We start from the raw sequence: 26,518 nt of genomic DNA on the forward strand, positions 1-26,518 counted from the left end.
AACCATGATTTCATTTCAATACGATGATTCTGAAATACCACAAAGTTCATTATAAATCTCTTGCATTTTTTTTATTTGTAACTTCTTTCTCTAACAATGAAAAGACTGGTTATATATAAAGTAATTACCGAATTGCTAACTCATACTCCTGTGAGAAGTAGATTTATCAATTAGAGTACAGTGTTTGTTCATAGTTCTTTTTAGTTTTCATCTTACAACATTCAGTCAAAATGATGTTTTTCAAACCAACTCAAATTAATTCTTAACCCCTATTCTCTTCAGTGTAGTTGTATTATTCATCTGGGTTATGCTGCTCATTTTCAATACAATTGGATTTATTTGTTACTGTTTCTATTCTCTTTGGTTTCCCTTACATTGGGAAGTATATAAAGCATTACTAGGTTTGGAGAGTTAAAGCTATATAAAAGAGAGATTTTCAGAAGTCTTTACTTCCTTTTTTCCTCTCCTTTTCTACCATCCTTTTTAGTTAAATAAACCTCCATAGTTTCTGGTTTATCCTTTCCATATTACTTTTGCACAAATGAACAGGTTCATATGTATTTTATTATATTTCCTTCAATCTTATTTTAAGGATGGTAGCACACCATATGAAATTTTTTTGAATTTTGCTTTTTTCACTTAATGATTTGGAAATCATTCCAAATTAATTCTTAATGGTATTCCTTGTTTATTTTTTATGGACTCAATAGTATTAAATTGATGGGTATGGCACAGTTCATTCAACTACTTTGTAAAGGCGTTTTAAGCTATTTCTATTATTTTGCAATTAAAATCTATGCTCTTACAGATATACTCATAGTTATGTAATTTTGTATTATTAGAGCTATGTTTTAAAAGTATGTTCCCAGAAGCAGAATTTCTTGGTCAATTTAAGTGCATGTGTGCTTGAATCTTTCAGTAACTCTGTCACCTGTATGCCTATGGAAATGACTGTCAATGGGTTAATGTACATCTTAATCAGCATACAAGTTACTGAACTACAGTTGTTAATTTGTAATTTTTAAAACTTTATTTGTGCTTAGCACATAAAAATATGTTAACATTGCATTGGAATTAGGGATTAACCTTGCATAATATGTCCCTTTTCAAGATCAATAAATATCATTGTAGTGTGTAAACAGCCCCTCATGAAGGTAGTAATCCTACATTACATTTAACACCCTATCAGCCTAAGTGGAGTCTGCAAGTTCAGAATCATTGATAGAGAGTAGGAAGTTCAAACAGTGACCATAATGACTGACTACTTTATAATACTGTCATTTGCCCAGAATGTTTTTAATTTTTAAAACTCTTTCAAATCTTTTCATTTTATATCAACTGCACCACTAGTATGGTTTTGGAAAACAGCAAATAAATCATAACATTTATATAGTAAAAAGCCCTTTCATGTATTTTCTTTTCTTTTCTTTTTTAAAGAGAGAGAGATTTTTAATATTTATTTTTTAGTTTTCGGTGGACACAGCATCTTTATTTTGTGGTGCTGAGGATCGGACCCAGCGCCCCTCGCATGCCAGGCCAGCACGCTACCGCTTGAGCCACATCCCCAGCCCTCATGTATTTTCTCACTTGAACTTCAGACTAACCCTGTTAAATAGGCATGACATAATGTCAACATTACCATTACTAGGTAAGGAAGCTGAGACTCAGAAAAGTTAAAAGTTACATGACCCCCACCCTGAGGTTAGACATCTCCTAAGTAATGTAGCTAGACTTGAACTTGAGATTGCACCACACTACAGGTTTCACAGCTAGCTCATGAACAGTGAGAACATTTCCAAAGGAACCATACATTCAGGGTGTGATAAATTACTTAGTATATATTTTAAATAAAAGATTCTGTTGGGCCTCTCATATAGTCATAGAGTAAATATTTGTTGCCTAAAACCTATATTTAAGTCCTGAATAGAAATAAAAAGAAATACATTCTGAGCATATGCAGGCTCCACTGTCATTCTGGGCAAAGCTAAGTGACAGAGTAAGCGCTGGCTTTGGAGCCAAATAATCTGTTTGTATTGTATTTCTGCCACTTTATTAGAGCTGGGCATTACTTTTCTCATCTTTAAAATGGGTACTGTTCTTCAGGACTGTCAGAGATAATTAAGAATAGTTTCCTCAGGGATATCCTCTTTGATTGCCACCCGTCTCTCCATCTGAATGTTATTCTTCTGTAGTAGCCTATTTCCTTTAGAGCACTTGTCACAATTTAGGGTTATATTTACTTTGATGTTTATTTGTTTCACATTCTCTTTTCTACTAGAATATAAGCTTCATGACATTAAGGACTCTGTATTTTTTTTGCTACTCTGTATCCCTTGAGGCTACTCCAGTATCATTAATCATTGAATAAATATTTCTGTAGTGAATCTCGCCACTCCCTTGAACTTGTTTTTACTTGGGCCATATAGAATGACCTGCAACTCCCTTGTCCTTTCTCATCTCTCTACCCTTTCTTTGCACATGCTATTCCCCTTGCCCAAAATACTTATCCTTGTTTCCTTCCCTTCCCCCCCCCCCCCGGGGGGGAATTCTTTTTGTTCTTCAAGACCTAGCTTAACTCTTCTGTAAGAGCTTCTTTATGATATCCCTCCTCCCCTGAAGAATGAGAGGCTACAGTCAGTGGCATATTCAATTAATATTTTTAAGAATCTACTTTATTCCAGGCATGTACTCAATGCTAGGCATTCAGCAGGGAATAGGAGCTATCACGCTAATATGGGAAGAGGGCCATAGTAACATTTCCAGTTTTAGTAAATGATAGGGTGAGTAGGTTTGAGAAGCTGACCTTTGATTTGATAAATGAAAGGTGAGAAGGAATTAGGAATAGGAAGAATAGTATAATATTGTATCCTATTTACTGGACTGTTCCCCTTTTCTACCCACCTCCACTAACCAAACACCCTACTCAACCAGCCTCTGAGTTCAATGAATCTCAGTATCCACAGTAACCAGCACAGGCTCAGTGTATCATCACACCACATTTCCATTGCTGGAAGTGCAATCTATTAGAATTGCCATGTGCTTGCTTGGCCCTGTAATTCTGATTTAGTACATCTGATATGCAACCAGGTGTGAGTGCTGGCTCCCAACTTAAAATTCACTTCCCCACTTACTGTCTTAAGACTTTAGGAAAGTTATTTGATCTCTCTGTGACTCAGTTTCCTGATCTTTAAAGTAGAGATAGCAGTAAGACTTCATAGAGTTACTGTGAGATTTAAAGCAGACAGTGCACCTAAAATTCTTAGCTCAGGGCTTGGCATAGGGAAAGTGGTCAATAAATTGTTGGCAGAAATGCTTAAGAACTCATGAGGTGTTTATTGAATAAATGAGTTAAGGGACAATAAAGTTTAATTTTAACTTCAGTAAATAGAACTAGGTCAAAACAAAACCTGAATATCCTGATTCATCTCATTTGTTATATACTTTAATTTGGAAAAGAAGGAAAACAACAAACACCAGTGATCTTTTTCCCTGGAGTGTGTACTAGTGACTCTTCATTTGCTTATAAAGCAGCCTCTGAAAGCTTCTCGTAGCATTTGATTTTTTTTCCTGGATAGTTCAAGCTTTCGTGTACTAGTCTTAAACCTCGATAAAAACAACTGTAAACAATCTACCAACACCGGGCTGTCCTGTAACATGTGCTTTGTCATCTTTTAAAAATCACAGTTTTAGGGGCTAGAGTTGTGGCTCCAGTAGAGCACTTGCCTAGCATGTGGGTAAGGCCATGAGTTCGATCCTCAGCACCACATAAAAATAAATAAAATAAAATAAAATAAAGGTATTGTGTCCAACTACAACTAAAAAAAAAAAGAGATTTTTTTAAAAAAATCACAGTTTTAGCATTTTGTACTGAAAGAGATTTATTTTATATATCTCCTACTTCATTCATCATAGGAGATCCTCAGGATATCATACCAGTGACAGTTACAACAATACCAGAGAGAGTGGCAATTTTTTTAAGTCAGAGACACCAGTGAGATTAACCTAGGAAATTGCTCCTACTACACAAAAATAGTATTCAAACCATTTTACCAAACATTTAGTGGTTGGCAAATTTCAGTACCCTGCTCCCTATATGGAAAGCTTTAAATACCAAAACAGCATGTACAAAGATGAAAACAGTAACCAACTGGTGGCATTCGGAACTTAGAATGATTTCTCTTTGGTATTTTTACTATAAGACACTGAGATCATGATTGTTGTTTTTATAAACATTAAATATCTGGCTACTTGGGGTACTTTCATACTGGAATGCAATGGACATTTGTTTTCTAGTAAGCATAAAAGTTACTGGCCAGGTGTTGTGGCACAGGCCTATAATCCCCACTGGCTAAGGCTCGGGGATCGTGAGTTCAAAGCCAGCCTCAGCAATTTAGTGAGGCATTAAGCAACTCAGTGAGACCCTGTCTCTAAATAAAATAGAAAATAGGGCTGAGGATGTGTCTCAGTGGTCAAGGTCCCCTATGTTTAATTAGCAAAGAGATTTTGCCAAGTGATCTTTTCTGTGAGTTGTTTTTATTTACATGAGTAATGCATTTTGCTTTTATCAATCTGGCCAACACACTTCGTAAAATATTATCCACCTTTAATGTTGCAGAAATCAACTCATGCTATCTAAGGAAATAATTAGCAACCATTTCTCTTTCCTTTTTAATAGTTGTGGCTTTGTTTTCATGGTTTGCATTCTCAGACCAGTGCATTGTGAACTTATTCTACCTGGAGGTATTGGAATCTGTTTTATGTTTCACAAATGTAGAGATGAGCACAATGATCAAATCAGAAGTCTCTAAAAAAGAGCTTCATTTCCTGATTGGTGGCTCTGGGTTATGGAGCTTTGCAGGGATAAGTAGTTCATATTGGAGATTATGGGATAAGTGTCTGCACTTTAGCAGTGGCACAGTGCTGAACAGTCAAGAACACCGGAGATACTGTCATAGTTTTCAGATGGCAGGCTTCATTTTAAATGTTAATAGAAGGAAGATTTCTGATATGGTGAGGAAATTTGCCATAACAAATGCATTCACTTTATTGCACTCTAGCATGGCACCAATTACATTCAACTATATATATGATGTACTTTTAATTCCTAACAGTCTCAAAAAGGACTAAAGTGAAAAATATTATATACTTGTACATTTTGCAGGTCATGAACAGATGGAAAAAATTATGCTGATAAGTAAAGAAATTCACATGCAGTATGACACTGCATGGTGTTTGCATGAGTTTTTCTTTTAAAAAATTGTTAAGGTTACCTGGGACAAAATGTAGTTAGTACTTGAGGGTTTTGTAATGCTATATCTGTAATTCACTTTAATTTATTCCTTCTGCAAATATGGATATTTGAAAGTAGAGGTAACCTTGTAATGAGTAAAACTGATAAAAGGTTTTGTCCAATGAAAGGGAAATTATGGAATGATTATTCACTTTGCAAAAGGGTTTGTCATAGGGCAATCTTTCCTAAAGCATTTCAAATTTAATTTATTTTATAAAACATTCATTTACACACAACATTTCAGGAACAAATTTAGTGAGGAAATGAGAGAGATGGTCATAAAAAGATAAAGATACCTTACATTCCTAATAATAATGCTTTCTTTGTCTTTGTCTCTCTTTGCAGCACTAATAGCTATTGGGCGATATAGCATGACAATAGAGACTGTGGACGTTGGATGGTGCAAAGAAATTACAGATCAAGGAGCCACCCTGATTGCACAGAGCAGCAAATCTCTGAGATATTTGGGGCTGATGAGATGTGATAAAGTAAGAGTCATCTATCAAATTGTTTGTTTTCTACATCTCAGTGTAGTGAATAGCTCAATATCGTATTCTCTTTCTTTTCCCTGTGTCTTTACCTGTGTATTTAATAGTAAGAATATATGTATATATATGTGTGTGTGTGTGCATATGATTGATAATTAATTTTGTGCTTAAGCATAATGAAAAAAGCAATCACAAACAAAACACAGTTACCTTAGATTTTGACATTCTATTCACAAGCCCAATGGCCAAAATTAAAAGATTGCAAAGCAAACTACAATTTGCAGGGTCTAATAGTAAAATTCTATTCTGGGTTCAAATTTTCCTGCAACAGTAAGGTAGAAAGAACAGTGCCACATTGGTTTTTTTAATAAGTATATAACTTCATTGCTCAACATCTCTGTATTCTGGCTGTCTGGAGGCAAGAAAAGGATCAGTGAGGGGGTGTGTAGGAGTTTGTCTCCCCACACATCAGATGCCACTCCCATCAGATGATTAGAAATGGGCCCAGAGGCTCTGCTGAAGGCCTATGGTTGTGATTGTGAATTTGAAAAATGGTGCCACATTTAACACATGACACTTTGAGAAAAAAGATAATAAAAATTTGTATTGAACACCAGGCACTAAACAGATGTTTTCCCCTTACAACTTACATGTTTTCCCTGTTAAAAATCTAAGAAATAATTATTTGCATTGTCAAGATGAGAAAATGTAGGCACAGAAACATTAGGCTGTGGCCAAAAGCTATTCAACCAAGTTCTTCGAGGTTTGTGTCCATTGTTTTCAGTAGATGAGGGGGGATCTCCAGCTACTTACTTGGAAAAGGTTCACTTCAGATATTTGCTAAGAAAGTATCTGGCATCTTATACCAAAATATATGTGTGTGCTGTTTGTGCAATGATAATTAGGGACAAATTCAGCAAAAGAATGTGAAAGTAAATATACATGCCTCTCAAAAAGCATATATTTTCTAAATGTAGAAAATTTTGGGGGGGAAATGGACCAAATGGACCTTATCCCTTGTATACTTTGTCATTTTTGCACAATTATAATTGACTTCAATTTTTCTCCAAATATTTTTAAATCCCAACTTATCCTAGACATTTGCCAGTTATGTTTATCAGATTTAAATATATATATATTTTCTCAGTCAGCCTGAAAGCAACTTATTTTGTAACTTAGCAACCAAGTGAGACCCAGGGGTTGCAGGTCTCCCTCAGATCTCACTACTAACTAATCTAACGCTGCTACTAACCCTGTCACTTTAAAATTACTTTTTTCAAAATAACCTAAGGGATCTACAATAGGCAGAGTGCTGTAAAAACAGAAAAGAGTGACAGCAAAACTCCTCTACCTTCTAACCAGAAGGAAAGCTGCATGAGTGCTGTCAAACCAAGGACACTAAAATGTAAGCATTCAAATGTATTTAGGCATTCAGAGCCATTCTCAGAAATCACCAATTACCATGTTTCTAGCCCATTCTTTTTTTTTTTTTTTTTTTAACTAGGGATTGAACCCAGGGGCACTTAACCACTGAGCCACATCCCCAGTCCTTTTTATTTTTTATTTGAAACAAGGTCTCACTGATTTGCTTTGGGCCTCACTAAGTTGCTGAGGCTTAGCCCATCGTCTTTAGATTTGTTAGCTCCACCTCCAGAGGTGAATTATAGAAGTTATGTGTTTTGGTTAGAACAGGAGAAGATCATACCAGACATATTTTCTGACCAACATTTTGCTGATTTCAAGTTAAGGAATTCAAGTCCTTTATTTGTCCCAAATGAAAATTAGTTCAAAATGAGGTAGAGAGGTTGCTCCAGTTATTAGTATCCCTAAGCATTACAGCACACTCCTTAGGCAGCCACTGAATCCTTTCCCAACCAGAGAGTTACTCTGCCAGTCCATTGGCTCTAACACAATGCTGTCTGGCCATAGCTTGCTGCAGCACAGCCCAGCCCAAGGAGATACTGGGCCCAGCTTGCTGTCTGGCTTTCTGAGACTCGAGTCAGCTCAGAGCCAAACACACAGGGTTCTGTGAGAACAGAAGACATTTCTAAACCACACACAAAATTCAAGTAAAGCCTTGCACAGAAAGGCCTACTTCTTGGTTTAGTTGGATGGAAACCTAGACTAAAGCAGCTTTTCTGCTTTCAAATTTTGCATTATGCCATCCATTTCCAGAGTTTAAATTATCAGAGAGATTCAAAGAAAAATTTGAGTAGAGAAGAAAAGACATTAGTAGTGAGAGTATGTTCTCTGGAGCCATAGTTCAGGTTCAAATCTGGATTCTGCAATTATTAGTCATGTAATCTTGGGCAAAACTTGTTTCCTTAGTTGTAAAATGAGGATAATTCTAGTACCTGTTTTGTAATCATGAGCATTGAAATGAGTTAACATTTTAAAAATCATTTAGAACACCGTTTATTATATTACTGATTATTCTTATCATTAATGTCATCCTATCAACCTGTGCTATAAGTTTTGAATTTCCAAGTGAGAAAAAATTATATTACCTGCTATCCCATTTTGACTGGAAATTGAAAATAAAGGAAGAAAGTAGATTAATAGCACTTTCTGCATAATTTACAAAAAAAAAAAAAAACAAAACTCATACCTCCATGGGATGCTGTGAATTGGGGTTCAAGTTTATAGCTATCTATTAAGGAACAGAAATGAAAAAAAGATCTGCAGTGCTAGAAATCAGTGAGTTGAACATAAAACTGTTTATGTAGGTAGGGAAAGAGAAAGTAACAAGAAAAATAAAGGCAAAAATAAGAATAGTAGCAAAAATAGAGGAAAGCAAGTATTAGGGCATGGGGGAAGATCCACTGCCTCAATCTGTGATCATTTGTGCCACTGAAGAACAAAATTAATATGGGCCTATCCTGTGCCTTAACTAGATATGCTAAAGAGTAATAAAATCATTAGTTTGCATTCTCCTCCCCTTTCTACATACCTGCTACAGCCTGCCAAGGAGCAAGATACCTCAATATCTACACAATTAACCCCCTGATCAAGAATATTGACAATGAGATCCCTGCATTGGAGAGAGATGGGCTTGTGAAGTCTTTGTGTCCATGTGCTCATGTTCTGTTATCTTGAGAAATATTGAAGTCTAGTTGCACTTTCTTATTCCACAAGCAATAAGTTTCCTTTGGGACCACTTACATATAATTCAAAGGTTATACTTTACCAAACCGGTGCTTTCTTCCTCACTCCAGCTTTTGAGGAATTGCAAGAATACTAAAATGTATTTTCTGTATTGTAGAAAAAAATGTTTTTCCTCTCTCCCTCCCTGCCCTTAGGTAAGCAGAGAACAGAAACACAAACTTATTCTTTGCTAAAAACAATAACATGTACTTGGATTATCAAACAATGTCTAAGCTAAATTGCAGTAAATTTGATGGCAACATTGCTGATTCCCAGGGAGGAATCCTTCAGCCATTAATTCAACAAATTCAGCATTCCCCATGAAGTTGTAAAGTTAGGAAGTGCATTAAGAAGATCCTGTTTGAGTAGCTTTTCCGATTGCTGGATGGATAAGCATGTTAGAGGTTTTGAAGCTGACGCCACATAATCTCCTAAACTTTAATGCATTGTAAGGACTAAGAGAAGAAAACACTGTGTGAGACGGCTTTGATGAATTGGGGTGAGCTTATATTCTTAAAGACTGTTCAAAGGCTTATTTGACCTTGGGAATTAGAGTTGACCTGAAATCACCTATCAACTTAACTCACATTTATTTAGTGATTTGGTTTAAAAAAAAATCTTGTATAATCAGTGGGACTCTCTAATAAGAGCAATGTGTGTGTACTCTGATTTCCACAATTATAGACAGTGACTCCGGTCATAGAAATTGTTTTTATGACTTCAATGAATTCTAGACTTGCTACAGATCTGTTTCTTCTAATAATATGGTATTTTCCTCGTTTCTTACAAGGCAGCTTGGATGAAGAACAAAATTGAAAAAGATAAAAAAAAAAATCATGGGAAAGCTGTAGGGCAAATGGAAATGCAGTGTTCAAGGTTAATGAAAAATGTTTGGGGTAACAAGGTTGGTGGGAAGGGAGGGAGCACAGTGGAGTGGCATGGCATTGGCTGAGAAACCAGACCTCACCAGAGGCAGCCTGGCTGATTTGGAAACCTCTACAGTGTGTGTTAATACTGAAGTTTGGAGACACAGGGCCTGAATTATGAGCAGTGAATAACATCATAAACGTAGCAGTTCTCAAATGCCAAACCCTTGTGAAAAGCAGTTGGATGAAGAAATACTGGAGCTTTTAAAAGCTCCCTTTCTCTTTCTTTCTTTCTTTCTTTCTTTCTTTCTTTCTTTCTTTCTTTCTTTCTTTCTTTCTTTCAACTTCATGCAGAACTAATTTTATACACTGTTCATTTGATTTGAAAATGCCAGCGTCTGGGGTATCATGAAAGAGCATTATTGAGGGAGTCACTCTTGGCAAAGCTTTTGCTTAGCATGCTTAGTTCTTATGTCCCTCCAAGTTATAGATGAGAAGGAGAAAAGTGTGCCTTGATTTACCCAAGGCAGTTCCTGTGCCTTTGCTCTAAATGGGTAGCTGCCCTTCTGCCAGGAGCTCTTCTCCTTGGCCAGTAGAGGCGCCTGGAGGGCCGTGGGGCCTCTTGACTTAAGGAATAGACATAAATAGATTGTGAAAGTTCCACCCCAATGTCCTATGACCAAAGCCTCTTGGAATTTCTTTGATTTCTAGTTGACATAAATTAGAATTACACAGGCGTGAAGAGTAGACCCAGAAAAGATCAGAGAGGCTGCTGGGGGAGGAGAGTCGCCTCTGTGTGATCCTATTGATTATCCAGCTGCCTTCAGGCCAGGGGCCTCTGTGGAGACTGACTATTATTGATCCACACTGTGAAAATAATCGAATTAATTCATTTCTCATCAAATTGCCACTGCTGAGACCTTCCTCCTCACCTGCCCCAGTTCCTAAAGTTCTTAGTTGAGGAGAGAGAAGGGTGATTTCTTTTAACAAATGTTGTTTGTTATATTCTTCAGAACATAAGAAATATTGTTTTTCTGCAGGGAGTTCCTCATTTAAATGGTAGATTTTATTTAACAAAATTAATGAGGAGCTAATACGGAAAGCAAGTAATAGAAACCAGCCAGCTTTCCTCAAGCCAGGAGTCTGCTTTACAACCTTGTGAGATCAAGGGCCAAGTTTTGTGTGCCCAATTGAACATAAAAATATTCAGGAAAATTTGACCACTGCATTTTTCAGGAAGTAATTATGGTAAGAGAAAGCCTCAACAACTTAAATATTTCTGTGGAGATTGAATTTTTATCAGCTTGTTTAGGAATCATGAGCAGGAAAGCCCTATGGGGAAAATAATACAGTACTCTGTAACTAATATACAGAACTAACTGGAAAAATCAGTTTAAGGGAAGAATAATTTGTGGGTCACTGTGTCCAGAACTGTTTTGGTAGCAATTCAGTCATGAAACAGAGTGTATACCTGCAGGGATTCCTCTCTTCCCTGCTACATATGCACAGCTGTTTTCAGATTGCCCTTAGCCAAAATTTAAGATTCAAAATTAGTGCCATATCAAAGAAAATAAAGTGAAAAAAACAAAACAAAAGAAAACGTTCTGTCCTAATAACACAGGAGTGGTCTGACTATATTAATAGATCATGCAGTCCTCTGTCACAAGCAACGTAGCCATCACCCAAACAGCCCATCATGCCGAGTGCTCCCAAAGAAAGGGGTGATGAAAAATGGTGAGAGTGTAGCTGGGGCTCTAAAATCTGAACTTAAGTCCTTCACTTGAAGCATCAGCATCTTGTTCCTTTTGCTGATAAAACAGTTTCTCCAGGTGATTTTCACATAGGAGCACTTTAAAACACGGTTTTACAACCCTCTCCTGATTATTGCTGGTAATTGAAACAGGGAAAAACACATCAGCTGAAATTCAGAGCTTACCTCTCAACCTCATTTTAGTCAAGCGCTCCCATCTCCTCTTCTTCCAACCCTATTCACTTGAACTGCTAAGTGGAATTGAATGTACTCCCAGCATTTAAATATTAAACCAAGAAATGCTGGCACAGAGCTTTATGGAAGAGGTTAAATTGGCAAACACCAGTGTCAGATTGTCAGTTTTCAAATTCTACCTCTTGTCACTTCACTATCTATAAGATCTTAATCTTTAAAAGCCTCAGTCAGTTTCATCTGAGAGTCAACTGAAAAATGGGGATGCTAATAACATTTATGCCAGAGAGTTATTACAAGATTAAATAAATTTTCCAATAAAGAACTTAGCCCAAAGTCAGACACATTGTAAGCACTCAATAAAGGTTAACTTTTATTACCATTATTATTGTTATTATTATTTTGTATACATACCTTCCATGGAATCATTTGTCTAATATATGAACAGCCACCTATCCTTAGCAGAGTCATAATATTCTAGCCATGAATATCAATTTACATTAAGATCTTAGAAAGAAAAACTAGCCTCCTGAAACTCAGGCAGCAATTCTTAAAAAATAATAGATTTTTTTAAAAAAGACTTGCCATGTCAAATGACCAGTGTCCAGGCTAAGACTTGATTTGTTTGTTTCTTCAGGAAAACTGACATCTGTGTAAAACTTGTAAGAGAATGGATTGCAAACAGGTGCTTGTGTTTTGCTCACCTCTGCTATGGGATGGGTTTGATGTATAATGAAATCGCTAGGTTTGTTTTAAAAAGGAGGGAAGAGGAAAACCTACTGTTTCCTGAATACTGTAGGATGGGTAGAATACTATGTTGGAATTTGCCTGAAGGTACCCTGAAGCATCATTGCTTTGCAGTAAATAATCTCCTTTGAGCTTTGATTTGGCTTTATAATAATATGAACGAATTAGGTTCTAATATATTAATTTTTAAATTTAGAAATAGAAAAGATTCCTTAACAGAACTGAGATCAGATCCCCGAAGTCCCAAACAACAGACCAAGTAGAAACATGTGTGTCCTACAGTGGTCCAAGAGACTGAGGGGTTTCTGCAGGAGGATGGGGAAACAGCTCCGCCTGCAGTGAGACCCTGGCATTCAGCAGCAGGTGTCAGGCCCTACCATGCTGCACCCAGAGAAAATGCTGTTTCTGTTTGTAAGTAGTGTTTCAGAGGAAACTCCAGACTTTCTCCCCTTACTGTTATAATATATTTTATTCATTTATTCAGTAAATACCTATTGAGTGACTTACTCTGCTTCAGTCACTGTGACAGGTGACAGGTCAGGAAAAACAGTGAACAAGATGTAGTTCCTACCCCATGGATCCTGGGCCTCCTGGGGAAGACAGACAAGCAAACAGACAACTAGAATACTGTGAAATTGCAAATTATTTTTCTAAAGGGGACATTTAAAATTAGGTTTAGTCTGAACAAAGATCCTCACTTTGATCTTGAATCAGCTTTCGGCTCTACTCCTCTACAGTTCTTTTTTTCTGCCACCTGATTATTAAATTTCTGAAAAAGATTGTCTAGAAACAGTTTTCCTCACTTTCTCACTGCTCATTATAATCTGTTTCCATCCTCACCCTGACACTATGCTGCTCTTTTAAAAGTCACCAGTGCCCTCTGTGTCACCAAATGTAGTAGCTATCTCTGAACCCAGCTTGCTCCATCTGTTGGCAGCGCATCTATATGGCATCCACTCTCTCCTTTGTAGGCCCTCTCTCCACTCTGCTTCTCTGTGTCTCCACCCTGCCGCTGTAAAATGGACTTATCTCATAGGTTACTGAGAGAGATGAGTTAATTTGTGTAAATGTCCTCATATGAGGTAGGAAATCAACGTTAGCTCTTACTTGTTTTGGTAATTAATTTTTACCTTTCTCATCCCTATCAGTCTTTTCATTAGAATGGAAGTGTTCTATGTTATTTTACCAGTACCTACAGCAGTGGCTGGCACATATTTGTTGCTAGATATATAAGTATTGGATGAGTGGATGGAGGGAGGGAGGGAGGGAGGGATTAAATGTGTTTTTCATTTGCAGTCTCTTTAACCAGAGTGTCCCTCCTTTTATTGCTTTATTTGAAATCTACATTTTGATTTGGGAAAGTATTGATAGCTAGAAGCAAGTTTGAATATCAATATATCCCACTACCTTTTAATAATATGATATATTATAAAAAGCAGCTGGATGGAAGAAAATAAATAAGAAGGGTTCCACCTTGGAGCTAATATGAGTTTGCTACTGCTGGGAATTCTGAGGATGGCTGAAAGCACCTGGGACCCAGGACAGACAAAGCTCAGGCCTCTGCTGTCTGGTTGGCATCCTTTAGAGTGCAACATTGGAACATTCTGATTTGTGTACAGTTCCTCTTCTGAGAACCAAAAAAATATTTCTTATTTTCAGGTTCTTTAATCTACAGGTTTCCTGGTCACATTCATACAGAATAAACTTTTGCTGATAATAAATTTGTTTCAGGAAACAGGTCAAATCCATAAATTCTACTGGATGGAAACTGCAATTTTAGAAAGATATTTTTTCATCAGGTGCCCACTTGGTGATTACCACTACCCTAGCCTTTATGTAAGAAAATAAAAACTGAAATCAAGACAGCCATTAGGCACAAAAGAAAACATATTTTAGTTCAGAGAGTTTTCCTCTTCAATTATGTTTTTCAGCTTAAGAGTTTAATTTAGAAACACCCAGATGTGTTCCATAAATACATTGCACTTACCACTCAGCGACTACATTAATTATCTTATTAGGGCCCAGGTTTTTTTCAAATAGTTGCTCTTTTACTGAAGCATTTAAAGCACTGTAGATGACTCTCTTAAGTGACTTTTTCCATCCTGGTGTCCCATATACCTCTGTTTTGGTTCTCATCTGCACAGCATGTGCAAATATACAGATTTGAGCAATGGATCAAGTCCATGACCAGCAATTTGCGGCTCAGAATAACCAATGCAAGACCATGTACCTGGAGCTTGTACTTGGCTTGAAACATCCTTCTTGGTGGAGGATTGCTTGGTGATACAGGGGATGAAAACATCACTAATTTTTTTTTTCTCTGACAGTCTGGTTGTTGGACTTCCTGTCACACTAATCTCTAATTAGAGGCTTCAGGTTAGCAAGCCCCAATTCTCACTTAACACTGCAGGCGTTTCTATGATCCCCATCCTCCCAGGTTCTTTGCTGCTTTCTCACTGTGCCAATTCAAGTGAATAGAAGCAGTGCTAGTGTTAACAGGCAACCTACATTTCATGAAAAAGAGACAGCATGAAGCCAGGCCTGTTGTGATATTGACAGAGCATAGCACTTTCAATCATTGCAGATTCTGAAATGAAATGACTGCATTTGACAAAGTTGACTGAATTTATGAGCCTGCCTCTGTCAGGTTCATTGCACTCTCTGTATCTGTCTTTTTCTATGTTTTGGGATTTTTAGATGAGTTCTTTTTTGCCACCCAAGAGTAATATTTCTTACCTCTATGTTTAAAAAATACATCCTTATATACCTGAGGTACTAATATGAGGTTCATGAGTGAGGCATACTGCATTATGGGTATTTTATAATCAGCTGACTCCCATATTCAGTGGGTGGCTTTTAGGTTTCAATGATATACTCAGTTTTTCTTCTTAAAATTGTATTAAATGCTCATTCATGAGTACCCTTTCCGTCCACATCATGAGTAGTCCTTTGAGGAAGAACTAGGTCCATATGAAAACTGTGCTTAGAGGAATCTTTCATTCCTTCAGCTTTTGGGAAGATTGGGTGGCAGCCTTCTTTGGCTGAGCTAAACTAGAGACCAGATGCTGACTGAAAAGAAACCAATCTGATTTTCCCTCATTCAAAGAAAAACATCTTTTGTTTCAAGCAGTGATAAATATTTGGGGAAAAAAAGGCACCTATTTATTTTCTCCAGAACTATGGACTAGGTTTAATATAGAGGGCATATGAGAAGTAGGTGGGCACTTCTATTTAATAATCTTAATTTAGGTCTTACCTTCAGATTCCCAAGGGCAGGAATCACCTGTGCCCTTTGTGATCATTTCAGTCAGCTTTAGACCCATAGGTCTCAACCTGAACTGCACAATTGAATCTTCTGGGAGCTTTAAAAATACCAATTTCTAGGTCCCTCTCTACCAAGATTGTGATATCATTATGGTCTGGAATATACCCTGAGCATGGAGGTGGGGGTTGATGAAAAATACTCCCAGCTGATTCTAATGAGCAGGTGGGATTACAACCACTGCATCCTTGTTTGTACTCTGGATTGTGGACACAATTCAATTCATCCCATACCGCTAAACATGCATCCATATTGGTTATAGATTAATCACTGTGGGGTTCCTGGCAGAAGGTATTGGTTTAAGAAAGGAAGAGGAAAGGAAGGGAATGTGAAGTTGTTTATAAACAAAAGAAAGGGAATAGGGTGCTATTCGGGGAAGTTTCACCTTGCTACTGAAGGGAAAGAAATGAGAGACTGTACAAATGGTGGCAGATTCCACTTTCCTGCTCTAACCAAAGGGAAACCTGAGTAGAATGTCAGGTCATCCAGTCACGGACAAGAGAAGTCCTGCTAAAGACGGAGGTAAATAAAACCATAAAACTCTGCAGACCACAGAGGGATGGTGCATGTTGGCTGGGGAGGGTCCTGGAAAAATCAATGTATCATTGGGTCTTTTATTCTTTTCTTAGTGTTCCACTTAAAATATTTGAAACTGCACTTCGATGACCCATCTCCTTTACATGAAAATTTGAGGTGGTACTAAGCTTTGCATTATTCTTATTTTATCCTTCTCAATGTGTGCCTAACTTGGAGCCTGTGGGCAGTAGTTGAAAGAGCAGTGGGGTTTATTTGAATATGCATTATCCACAAACACTGCTGGCACTTGGTAAGTACCAGGTTCCATGGATATCCAGTACAGTTTCGCAGAGAGCCACATAACTCAGAGAAGCAGACTCTGGAGGCATGTTGCTCCAGAGACAAGAGTCTGCCTCTAGGCCGCCAGGAGTCAGCCCCTGGGGCTGCTAGCAGTGAGTGATATTGCCCAGGGAGTCTGTGAAGAGTGACAGACCAGTGTGAGGGCCAGAGACCCGAATTAGAAGGCAAGAGCTGAGTGTGCTATTTGTAAAACCTCACAGATGCACTGTGGACACCTTACTTTTCCCACCTGCACACAGATTCATTTTCTTTTCCCATCCCCTCCTCAAAGCAGAGCTATTTAAAACAAGAACATAACTTCAGTTACACTCTTCAGTTTGTTGGATGAGGCAAGAGACACATTGCATAGTTTACAAAGTAAAGGATGATTAGTTGTTCAGTACTAGCTCATTAGCTGGTTTCTTTTCTGCATTATATGTATGTATTTAATGACATGATACACAAACTGATTTCCTGCTTGTTCTTCAGAAGTCCACTTACATATTTCTTTTGGAAAGCCCTTTTCAACACTCTGGGAGAGCATCAGGTACTAGCTATCGGCTTCCTTCCACAGCAACTTGCATTTCCCTAAAAGCACTTCTCTTTGATGATGTCCATTGTCCCTGCTGGAATATAAGCTTCAAGAGGGAATCCACTGAACAGTCTACCTCTGGAACAGGGGAAAACTTGTTCAGGAGAGAGATGGAAGGAAAGCAATGCCAGTTTCTACCATAGTTGTAGTTGTCCCTGTCAAAAGTTCTCTTTTTAGTCTTGCAGCTTCATCATATATCTATTAGGCTTCAAAGATTCATTCAACCACAGCTCTACAACAGTATATTCTGCAGGCCAAGTGGTCTCCATTATCTTCTACATGCCCATGGAGAAGACATTTTGAAAAGACTGTCAAAGACTTGTGGGGAAGGGGGAGTCGCACATGCACACCTGCCAACTACAGTCATTTTATTTTTAAAGCTACAAATGAATGTCATGAACATTTTGCTGGGTAGGTGGGTAGGCCCCAGTCTGACACTTTCTATACCTCACTATGTTACTGAGGTGTCAGGAAAGTGTTGTTCAATATAGAAAGCACTGTGTGCTGGAGTCCTGATTTCAAACCCATTTATTACGAGTTGTGTGGCTGTATATGAAATACCAATTCTGTCTGAGCCATGGTTCATCTATATTATGATTAATGTCCAGGTGCTGGGAAATAGTAGATGCTCACTGAGTATAATTTCCTCCCATCCTCCTCCATCCTTAATGAAATGGGGATATACACTTATTTTGCCTTATTGCTCCTTAGGGTAAAAAGTTAACAAAACTTTTCAAGTATTTTGCCAAAATAAACCATGCCAAAGAAGAGAGTTTGACTACTTCCTGTCACATAAAACTCTAATATTATGTGTTTATCACTGGAATGTGGGGTATTATGGGCTGGAAATAATAATCTATTGCATGTTCCTCAGAGTACCATATGCCAAACACCACTGTGACAAGTAGAACCAACCAGAAAAAGAAAGCCCCTCTAATTTCCATTTGCTCCCAGGTAGAGGTAAAGACTTCTGAAGCCCAAGAAATCAGCAGAAATAACATTGCTTTGAGTCAGAAGACCTCTGGACTAAGTCCGTTCCCTCTCTGCTACCAGATAACTTTGATATCCAAAGGAACCTTAAATGTCACAAAATTTTCCAAGTTTTCTGTCAGCCTCTCAGGTCTACCACCCTGAGCCGACTGCTGATGGTGCAAACTAAAGTATCAAGTCCTCTGAACTGTGTGGGTATTTGTGCAAAGTTTTGGAATCCTGCTCACATCTAGTATCACTAGAATGTCTGTAAGTGTTATTGATTTCCAACAAGGAGGATCACCATCAATGAATCCAAAGTATAGCTTAGTCATCTCTTGAGTACTAACCTGAGGGACACCAAACCAGCAAAAATTGCTCAACCACCATCATGACCTACTTCATTCTCCTGTGAGAAATTACTGAAAGCTCCAGAAAAGGTGCATCTAAAAAGAAATACCCAGTGATATCAGACAGAAAAGATAACAGCCCAAAGAATCACTATGGTATGAATTTCAAAGAATTGAGGAATTTGGGGTTGCCATGTCAAGACTTTTTAAGCTGCTACTACTGTGGCTGGCATAATATAGGAACAAGATGAATTTATCTCTAGAATTTCGGATATATTAGTATTGCTTTTTCACATAATACATATTCATTAAGCAACTCCTATATTAATTTATCCAGGAGATATTTATTGAGTATATACTCTATGCTAGGTGTGCTCTGAATACTAGGGATTTGGCAACGAACAAAACAACAGAAATTTCTGTCTCATGGAACTCATATTCTAATGGGGTAAGAATTTATCAGTGTGTGTAGGACTGAAAACAAAGAGACAACTAAAATACTCTTTGTTGCTAAGGAACTTAGCTATCTGGGAACAATGCATTTTTTAAAATATTTTTTTTTAGTTGTAGATGGACACAATGTCTTTATTTATTTATTTATTTTTATGTGTTGCTGAGGATTGAACCCAGTGCCTCACACGTGTAAGGCAGGTGCTCTACCACTGAGCTACAGCCCCACTCTGGGAATAATGTATTTTGTTGGAATTTTAAACAGTGTTCACTTTTTGTAGGAAAACTTCCTCCATTAAAGAATAAGTGACTTTAAATGGTTTATTCTTAACTGTGACCTAATGTATTCAGATGTCATATTTCTTCTCCTAACAAGAAACATGTCCTGTTATATAACATGAATTAAAGAGGGAATAAGAATCACAAAGTAAATGATTTATTCAGCAAATTGTACCAGAAATTGTATTTTTTGAAAAACAGGTATGATTAAGAAAATAATTTCAGCCTAGGCTTCTACTTACCTGGAGCTTTTTGGAGAAAATACTGATAAGGAACAGAGGGAACTATGATGGTCTAGATAAATTGGTTAAATTAAATCTCCCAAACTCTCAGGGTTCTCTCTTCACCCTTCCATAGCAGCAGCAGCGGCAGCAATATAATGAAATTATGGTGTGATTTACCTTAATTAGCATAGCAATTTGCCTCACATTTTCAAAAAGTGCTAATAGATGTTAACTCAAAATAGATTAAAATACCAGACAAATTGCTACTACCTTAAAAAGAGTTATAATAATTTTGAAAATTTAAATTATGGTTATGCAGTCTTTAGAGAGAACTATAAAATCCAATCTTTCATATATTTTTTTAAAACACCTATGGTACATGCTTCCCCCCCCCCTTTAATCACAGTAATTTCTTCAAATGACACTGCTGCATATTTCTTTAGGAAGATACTATGCATTTTTCACATATCATGTATAATGTAGGAATTGCCATTGATAGTTTTCAGCAAGAGGGGGAAAACCGAATACAGAAAACCAGGAATCATGGGGAAATTCTGGAAAAAAAACACCTTTATCTCCATGGTCCCTTTTTTATATTGCATACATTTTATGAGTTGGAAAAAGAACGATCCTCTTTATTCCAGCAAGCGGAATTGCGCATGACAAAAATCTCTGGAAATCTGTGTGTGACTGTAGGATTTAAAATGAACATTCCTGGTGTCTTTCACTGAACTCCTCTACAGCACCGAAACACTTATGGGGTCCATACAAAGAGGAGATGAACATGATTTGTACTTCTGAGAAGTAAATGAACATAACTTTAATATAAAATTTGTCCTGCTATATCACCAGGGGACATTGTATGTAAAGGATAGAACTTTCCCTAGTGTGAGAATATGTGTTTCCCTGAATAATCCCTACCCAACAAAGCTCTAAAATGGAATATTTGCATCTTCCCTTCTGTGTTGTTTTATAGAATTTACAGAGCACAGTTAGCTAAAGGACTGCTTAGAATTAGAAGACACATTATATTCACAGAGGACTACTGGTACCATTTTTTTTCTCATACAGTTACAAGAAACCAACTTGTTTTTTCTTAGCCATACCTGTGAAAGTCAGAGAATTAACATAGCATCATCTCTGTTCTCAACTACAGATGTACCTTCCTTTATGCAACAGAAATAAATAAATTGAATGTGGATAAATCAAAGGATATATAAAATATATTAGGGGAGCTGACAAAATAAATTAACCCTACCATGAAAATTTTTACTAAGGTGAAAAATTATCCCCAATTTATATACTCCATAAATCCATATCTTCACATATCAGGTTTGTTTAAGGTGAATTATATGCCTTTTCCTAGGAAACAGTTATCACAGAGATATTTTCTGTTTTTAAAAATTGGCTCTCCAAAATAAATTGCCTGTCAACCCTACATACAAAACTTTGTACAGACCCATGTGTAATTAGGAAAAAAATGTACCATAGAAAATAGTTCCTGTGTATTTATAGTAGGTTTAAATGTTTTTTCTTCTCTATTCTTTTCTCATCTATTTTTTATTTAATAGGTTCCTTGAATGCTAAGTGTTTAGACGACATATCCTTCTTTTGCAGTGCAATGCAGATTTTCTGAAGGTTCTCTGACCAAATGCCTTCACCTTTCGTTCAGTAAAACTTGCATCATTCTGGGTTTGTGGTGGGAGGAAGAAAGGTAACCAAACTGTAGTGAACCACAGTTAAAGGAAAGGGAGAATTTTCTAACAGTGAATATTTTAAACCTGGACTATGAAATTAAAATAAGTTCTGAGGCTGGGGATATAGCTCAGTTGTAGAGTGCTTGCCTCACATGCACAAGGCCCTGGGTTCAATCCCTAGCACCACACACACATACACACACACACACACACAAAAAAAGCGCTCCATCTCCTGTAAAAAACATTTTAATGGAATAGATTCTTCTTGTATATAAAATATGTACTAAAGATTACTTTTCTCCCCATGATTATTTTATTTTGAATATTACAATCAAAGTTATCAAGGTTTAGTTCTGAAATATCTCATAGGTAAAACAATATTTATTAGCACTATAGAGCATAGGTTGCCCTACCATATTATTAACTAACTCGCATTTAGTAACCATGTATTGAGTGCCTGCTGCAATAGTAAGAGCTACCACTTAGGGGACTCTTTATGTTAGCTACAATTATTACATTTATTTATTTATTTATTTATTATCATCATCATTATTATTATTATTTGTTCTTTTTAGATATACATGACAGTAGTGTATATTTTGGCATATCATACATACATAGAGTATAATTTATTCTACTTAGAATCTCATTCTTATGGTTGTACATACTATAAAGATACACTGTGGTGTATTCATATATGTACGTAGGAAAGTTATATCTGATTCATTCTAATATTTTTCCTATTCCTCTCCCCCGTCCCTTCCCTTCATTCCCCTTTCCACTGAGCTTCTGTTCTTCCCCTCCCCACCACCTTGTTGTGTGTGATCATCCCCATATAAGAGAGAACATTTGACTTTGTCATAAGTACTTTTATCCTGTTTTTACCATCAAAGAAATCAAATGTTAAAGAAGTAAAGTGAAAGCAGGATTCCAACAAGCAAGTCTTGAACAGAGAATTGTCCCAACAGAGATTAAGTATCATTAAGCACAAGGCTATAATATTAGTTCTCAATATTAAAAACAATAACATGGAACATATTTTTCCAGATCACCCAGAAAAGTACAGACAACTGTTATTTCAGAAAAGTACAGACAACTAACTTCATGATCATCATATTTCTGATCAGGTTTTCAAAGCAAACAGTAAGGGTTTGATGTTGTTTCAGGTTTTTCCTGGTGGTCCTGATCCTTTTAAATAATGGACATCAAGGGGGATTCTCAAAAACATGTATTACAAGAGCCTTCTTTTAGACTCACTTAATATAGCTTACTTAGTGTAAGTGAAATATTGATATATCTGAAAATGCCCAAGTGTTCAATAAAGATTTTAAATAAAGCTACTAAAAGTTGTGGTTCTTAGGTTAATCATTTATTTATCTAAAGGATGAAGGAAGCTGTCTACTTCTGTGATATGAACTGCAATCAGCTTAAAAATAATTGACAAATTAATCCCTTCACAGCACAGCAATTGTAAAGGTGTTAGTTTTAATTAGGCCTGTCTGATTGCCTTGTCTAATCAAGAATCAAGGTGGTATCTTTGATGGTTAAGGTCTAGTGGGGCCATCCCTGACCTGCCAGCCATGTATGTTTTAATTATTGATTCCTCACATTTCAGCCCTTTTCACAAAGGGACTTGAAGTTTGTAATGCCTTAACATTTAAAGGGAAGAAAAATAAACATTTTCCCTAGCACTTCGATCTAGAATCCTGTGTATCCTTTCCCACTTTGTACAGTATTTGTCCTAAAAAGGATGTCAATGTGCATTAGAATGCTATCTTATTATTCCCTTACCTCTCAAGCACTAGATTTTCAATGGACATTATTAAGATCTTGACAAAATCACAATTGTTTGTGCTTCTAGAAAACACATTTGATTTTTTGAGATTATGTCTTGAAAAAAGGATCCATGGGTTGGGGTATAGCTCAGTAGTAGTGCACTTGCCTAGTATGCTCAAGGCCCTAGTTCAGTACTGCAAAAAAATGAAAAGAAAAAATGTGTGAGGGTAAGGATAGCAATGAGAAATCAGAGAGGTGAGACAAAAGAAAAGCCTGTCTTCTCACAAAACAGTTTCCCACATTTCTAAGAAGAAACAAGTAGAGGGTTGTCATGCCATCAGAAGGCCACAGTGTGCCAGTGAGCATGGACAGCTGCATGGTATTGGTGGTCCCTGTGAATAATGGTGTGCTTCTTGGGTTGCAGGTCAATGAAGTGACAGTGGAACAACTGGTGCAACAGTACCCCCACATCACATTCAGCACTGTCCTGCAGGACTGCAAGAGGACCTTGGAGAGAGCCTACCAGATGGGCTGGACCCCCAACATGTCTGCTGCCTCCTCCTAACACTCCTGCCCATGCATAGGTCCACTTGGATCATTCAGCAGGGCAGTGATCTCCTGGAAAGGTGTTGACTGTCACCTGTCAGCGTGCGTGCAGGAGTGTGTATATTCATGTCTTGTTTGCCTACTGCATAGTGTAAGCGCACATTATCTGTTCCCAGGTGGGCTGGCTTTTTTTCTTAAAAATTGAAGATTATGAAAGCCACAAACCTTTTAGTTTTTATGTTCAAAGGCTTATTTCTCTTAAAAATAAAATAAAATAAAATAACTCTTTGTTTCAATATATTTCTGCCACTTTTGGAGATCCCAAAAGACAAGTTTCTTTTTTGATGGTGTAGAATGTGTGCTTCTACTGGTGAAACCAGAACAGAAGTGATATTGCACTAATTAGAAGCCTAGAAACCAGTACTCTTCAAAATTCCCCACACATATATACATACTAAGTTACCTGCAACTTTCATGTACCCCTACAAGTGGGTAAACACACACACACACACACACACACACACACACACACACACACACTCGGGTGGTTTCTTTGTAAATCATTTCCTGACAGAGTGGCCTTCATCCAGGCCACTGGGGAGCATGTCATCCTGTGTGACTCTCCCTAACTCATTGTGTCCACAGGTGGTCAACTTGCTATCTGGTGGGCGACTTAGAGACTAGAGAGAATAAAGCCTTTTGTAAATTTTTTATATGGAGGCAACAATCTGAACTCCCCTGGCCAGCTCATAGAAGTTAATTATTCATTATTCTACAAATGCATTCTGTTGAGTACTAAATATTTTACTTGGTTTTGCATTAACATTGTGTTAGCTTTTATGTTGTGGATTGTAACTGGTCAGGATATATTTTAGTGATATTTGGAGCTAATCTTAGCATTATCCACATTGAAGCCACCAGTGTAATTAATGGTGAGCAGTTATTAAAAATCTACAGATCATTTCATTATTTTGTTAATTTTGGTAATTATGAAAGCATTTTTCTGAAATTTGGGGGTAGTCACATTAATAGAAGATTAATGAGTGAGATACAAGTAGACAATCTTCCTACTGAATTTTTTTTTTCTTTTGCTTTGGGTTTTAGAACAGATTTTTTGGATATGTGCATGTCATTTTTTGAATAGTTCTTATGCTACTGCAAAGATCTATTGCAAGCTAATGTAAGAGTTAAAAAGAAAAAAATTAGAAAATCTGTTCATTAAGATTCTGTTTACACTTGCCAGAAATAAGTATTTTTGTTTAATTAAAGATTGCCAGCTTTCAGTTAAGACAGTACCTATCAGTAAATGAATATATGTCTTGATTTCACACATCTTTACAATTAATTCATTGTAGGGACTTAGGCTCAAATAACCTTTCCTATGTCTAGATTTATAATCAAGACAGCAGGGAGCCTTTTTAAGCTAAAGAGTGATTATCTTTCTCAGTAGAACTAGAAGCAAAACCCTGACTTGTGAATTTGCTATTTATTCTTCCCTGATGTGGACATAACTGTTATTTGATCTTTAACAGATATACTGAGGTTTGAGTTCATTTCCTATAAATTCCATATTACTAAAGTGATACTAGCTGTAAGAAACAAAAGATAGCCTTATATTTGAATGTCATTCATGTATTTATAACGACTCCTTTTTGTAAACAACTGTTTCCTTTGATTATGTCAACATGTTTCTGATGTGGCATTTTTTGTTTTAATCCCAATCAGTTAAGAAAATCTAGTCAATAAGCACCAAGAATATTTTCCCATAGCTAAATGGGTTAGTAATTTAATTTGAAGGGAGTAAAATTTTCATAAGAAAAAGATGTTTACCATTAATAAACTGTATTTCTTCTTACACATTGAACTGTATCATTTCCATATCCATTTTTCCACCACTGAAAAATCTTATTTCACAATATTTTAACTAATTTTTAACCCAAAACTAATTTATAAGACAGTATGTATAGTAATAGTAGCTTGAGTGAATAAACAAAAGTTTAATTTTTATATATGTCACACTATATTTTAAATAGTTTTTAAAAAGGACAAAAGAAGGGAGAACCATCTATGATATAGATGGTACAATTTCAGTTCAAAGTTGTAATAACATTTGGAGTGTTACAGTTTGGTTGTCAAATGGTTTCAGAGTGTATAATTGATTTTTTTTTAATGTTAAATTGTTTGAATCTAAAGTACGGCACTATAACATGCTTTAGCTTGGTGGGGGGAGGGGGGTACTGGGGGACTGCACTTATTCTTTAAAATGTTGACTAATCCAAAAGCCTGATACAACATAACCTGGAAAACAGCCTTGGTACATTGTAGAAATCTGTAGAAATAACATATCCAGCCTCAAAGCATTAATCTCAAAAAGAAAAAAAAAAAAAACAGCCAGAAAAAGCATCACCTCAAGTGATCCTGTGATGGTTGTTGAATGTGTTCTCATTAGATGCTTTGAAATGAGGCTTAAAATAATTTTTCTAGGCAATATAGTTTCTTTTTTTGCTTAGAATGTCATCCATATATGTGAACACGTTTAATGCAGGGCTTTTTATCCTCTCCAAAATGTCAACAGTATTTTCAGAATAAAGCCTATGAAATATATTGCTGTAGTGGAAAATTCTGGTCCTTTGTCTTTAATGTCTTTTTGAGTGGATAAAGAAAATTCACCCGGTTTGTAGTTTCTATATTTCCGTGAATCTTTTGACCTTGCAATGGGTTGCAATAAAAGAGAAACAAAGCACTATGCCTTTTGTTTTATTTTAGAAGACAATAAATGGCCTCCCTGTTGCTGGTTGGGTATGATGCATGCAGTAATCTGTGTCCTTGTGTGTTTCACTACAGAGTTATATAGGTTTGACTAACCCAGAATAATAAACAAGATTGGATTGAGGAGATTCTAATTTAGTCATGATTATTGAGATAAGATTAAAACCATGAGGGCTTAAACAGAGAATTGTTTAAAATCCCATTCCCTAAAT

The 26,518-nt window shown here is 36.7% G+C and overlaps 1 protein-coding gene across 1 annotated transcript in view; it reads left to right on the forward strand.

The window, feature by feature from the left end:
* FBXL17 (F-box and leucine rich repeat protein 17) overlaps positions 1–26,278 on the forward strand; it is a 497,231-nt gene extending 470,953 nt beyond the window's left edge. The window contains exons 8-9 of the mRNA XM_081298229.1: positions 5,636–5,778; positions 23,416–26,278. Coding sequence (XP_081154355.1) covers positions 5,636–5,778; positions 23,416–23,556 — 284 coding nt within the window. The 3' untranslated portion in view covers positions 23,557–26,278. The remainder of the gene's footprint in view (positions 1–5,635; positions 5,779–23,415) is intronic.
* The last annotated feature ends 240 nt before the right edge of the window (positions 26,279–26,518 follow it).

Source organism: Spermophilus citellus, assembly GCF_964194105.1.
Source record: "Spermophilus citellus genome assembly, chromosome: 1".
Taxonomy (NCBI): Eukaryota; Metazoa; Chordata; class Mammalia; order Rodentia; family Sciuridae; genus Spermophilus; species Spermophilus citellus.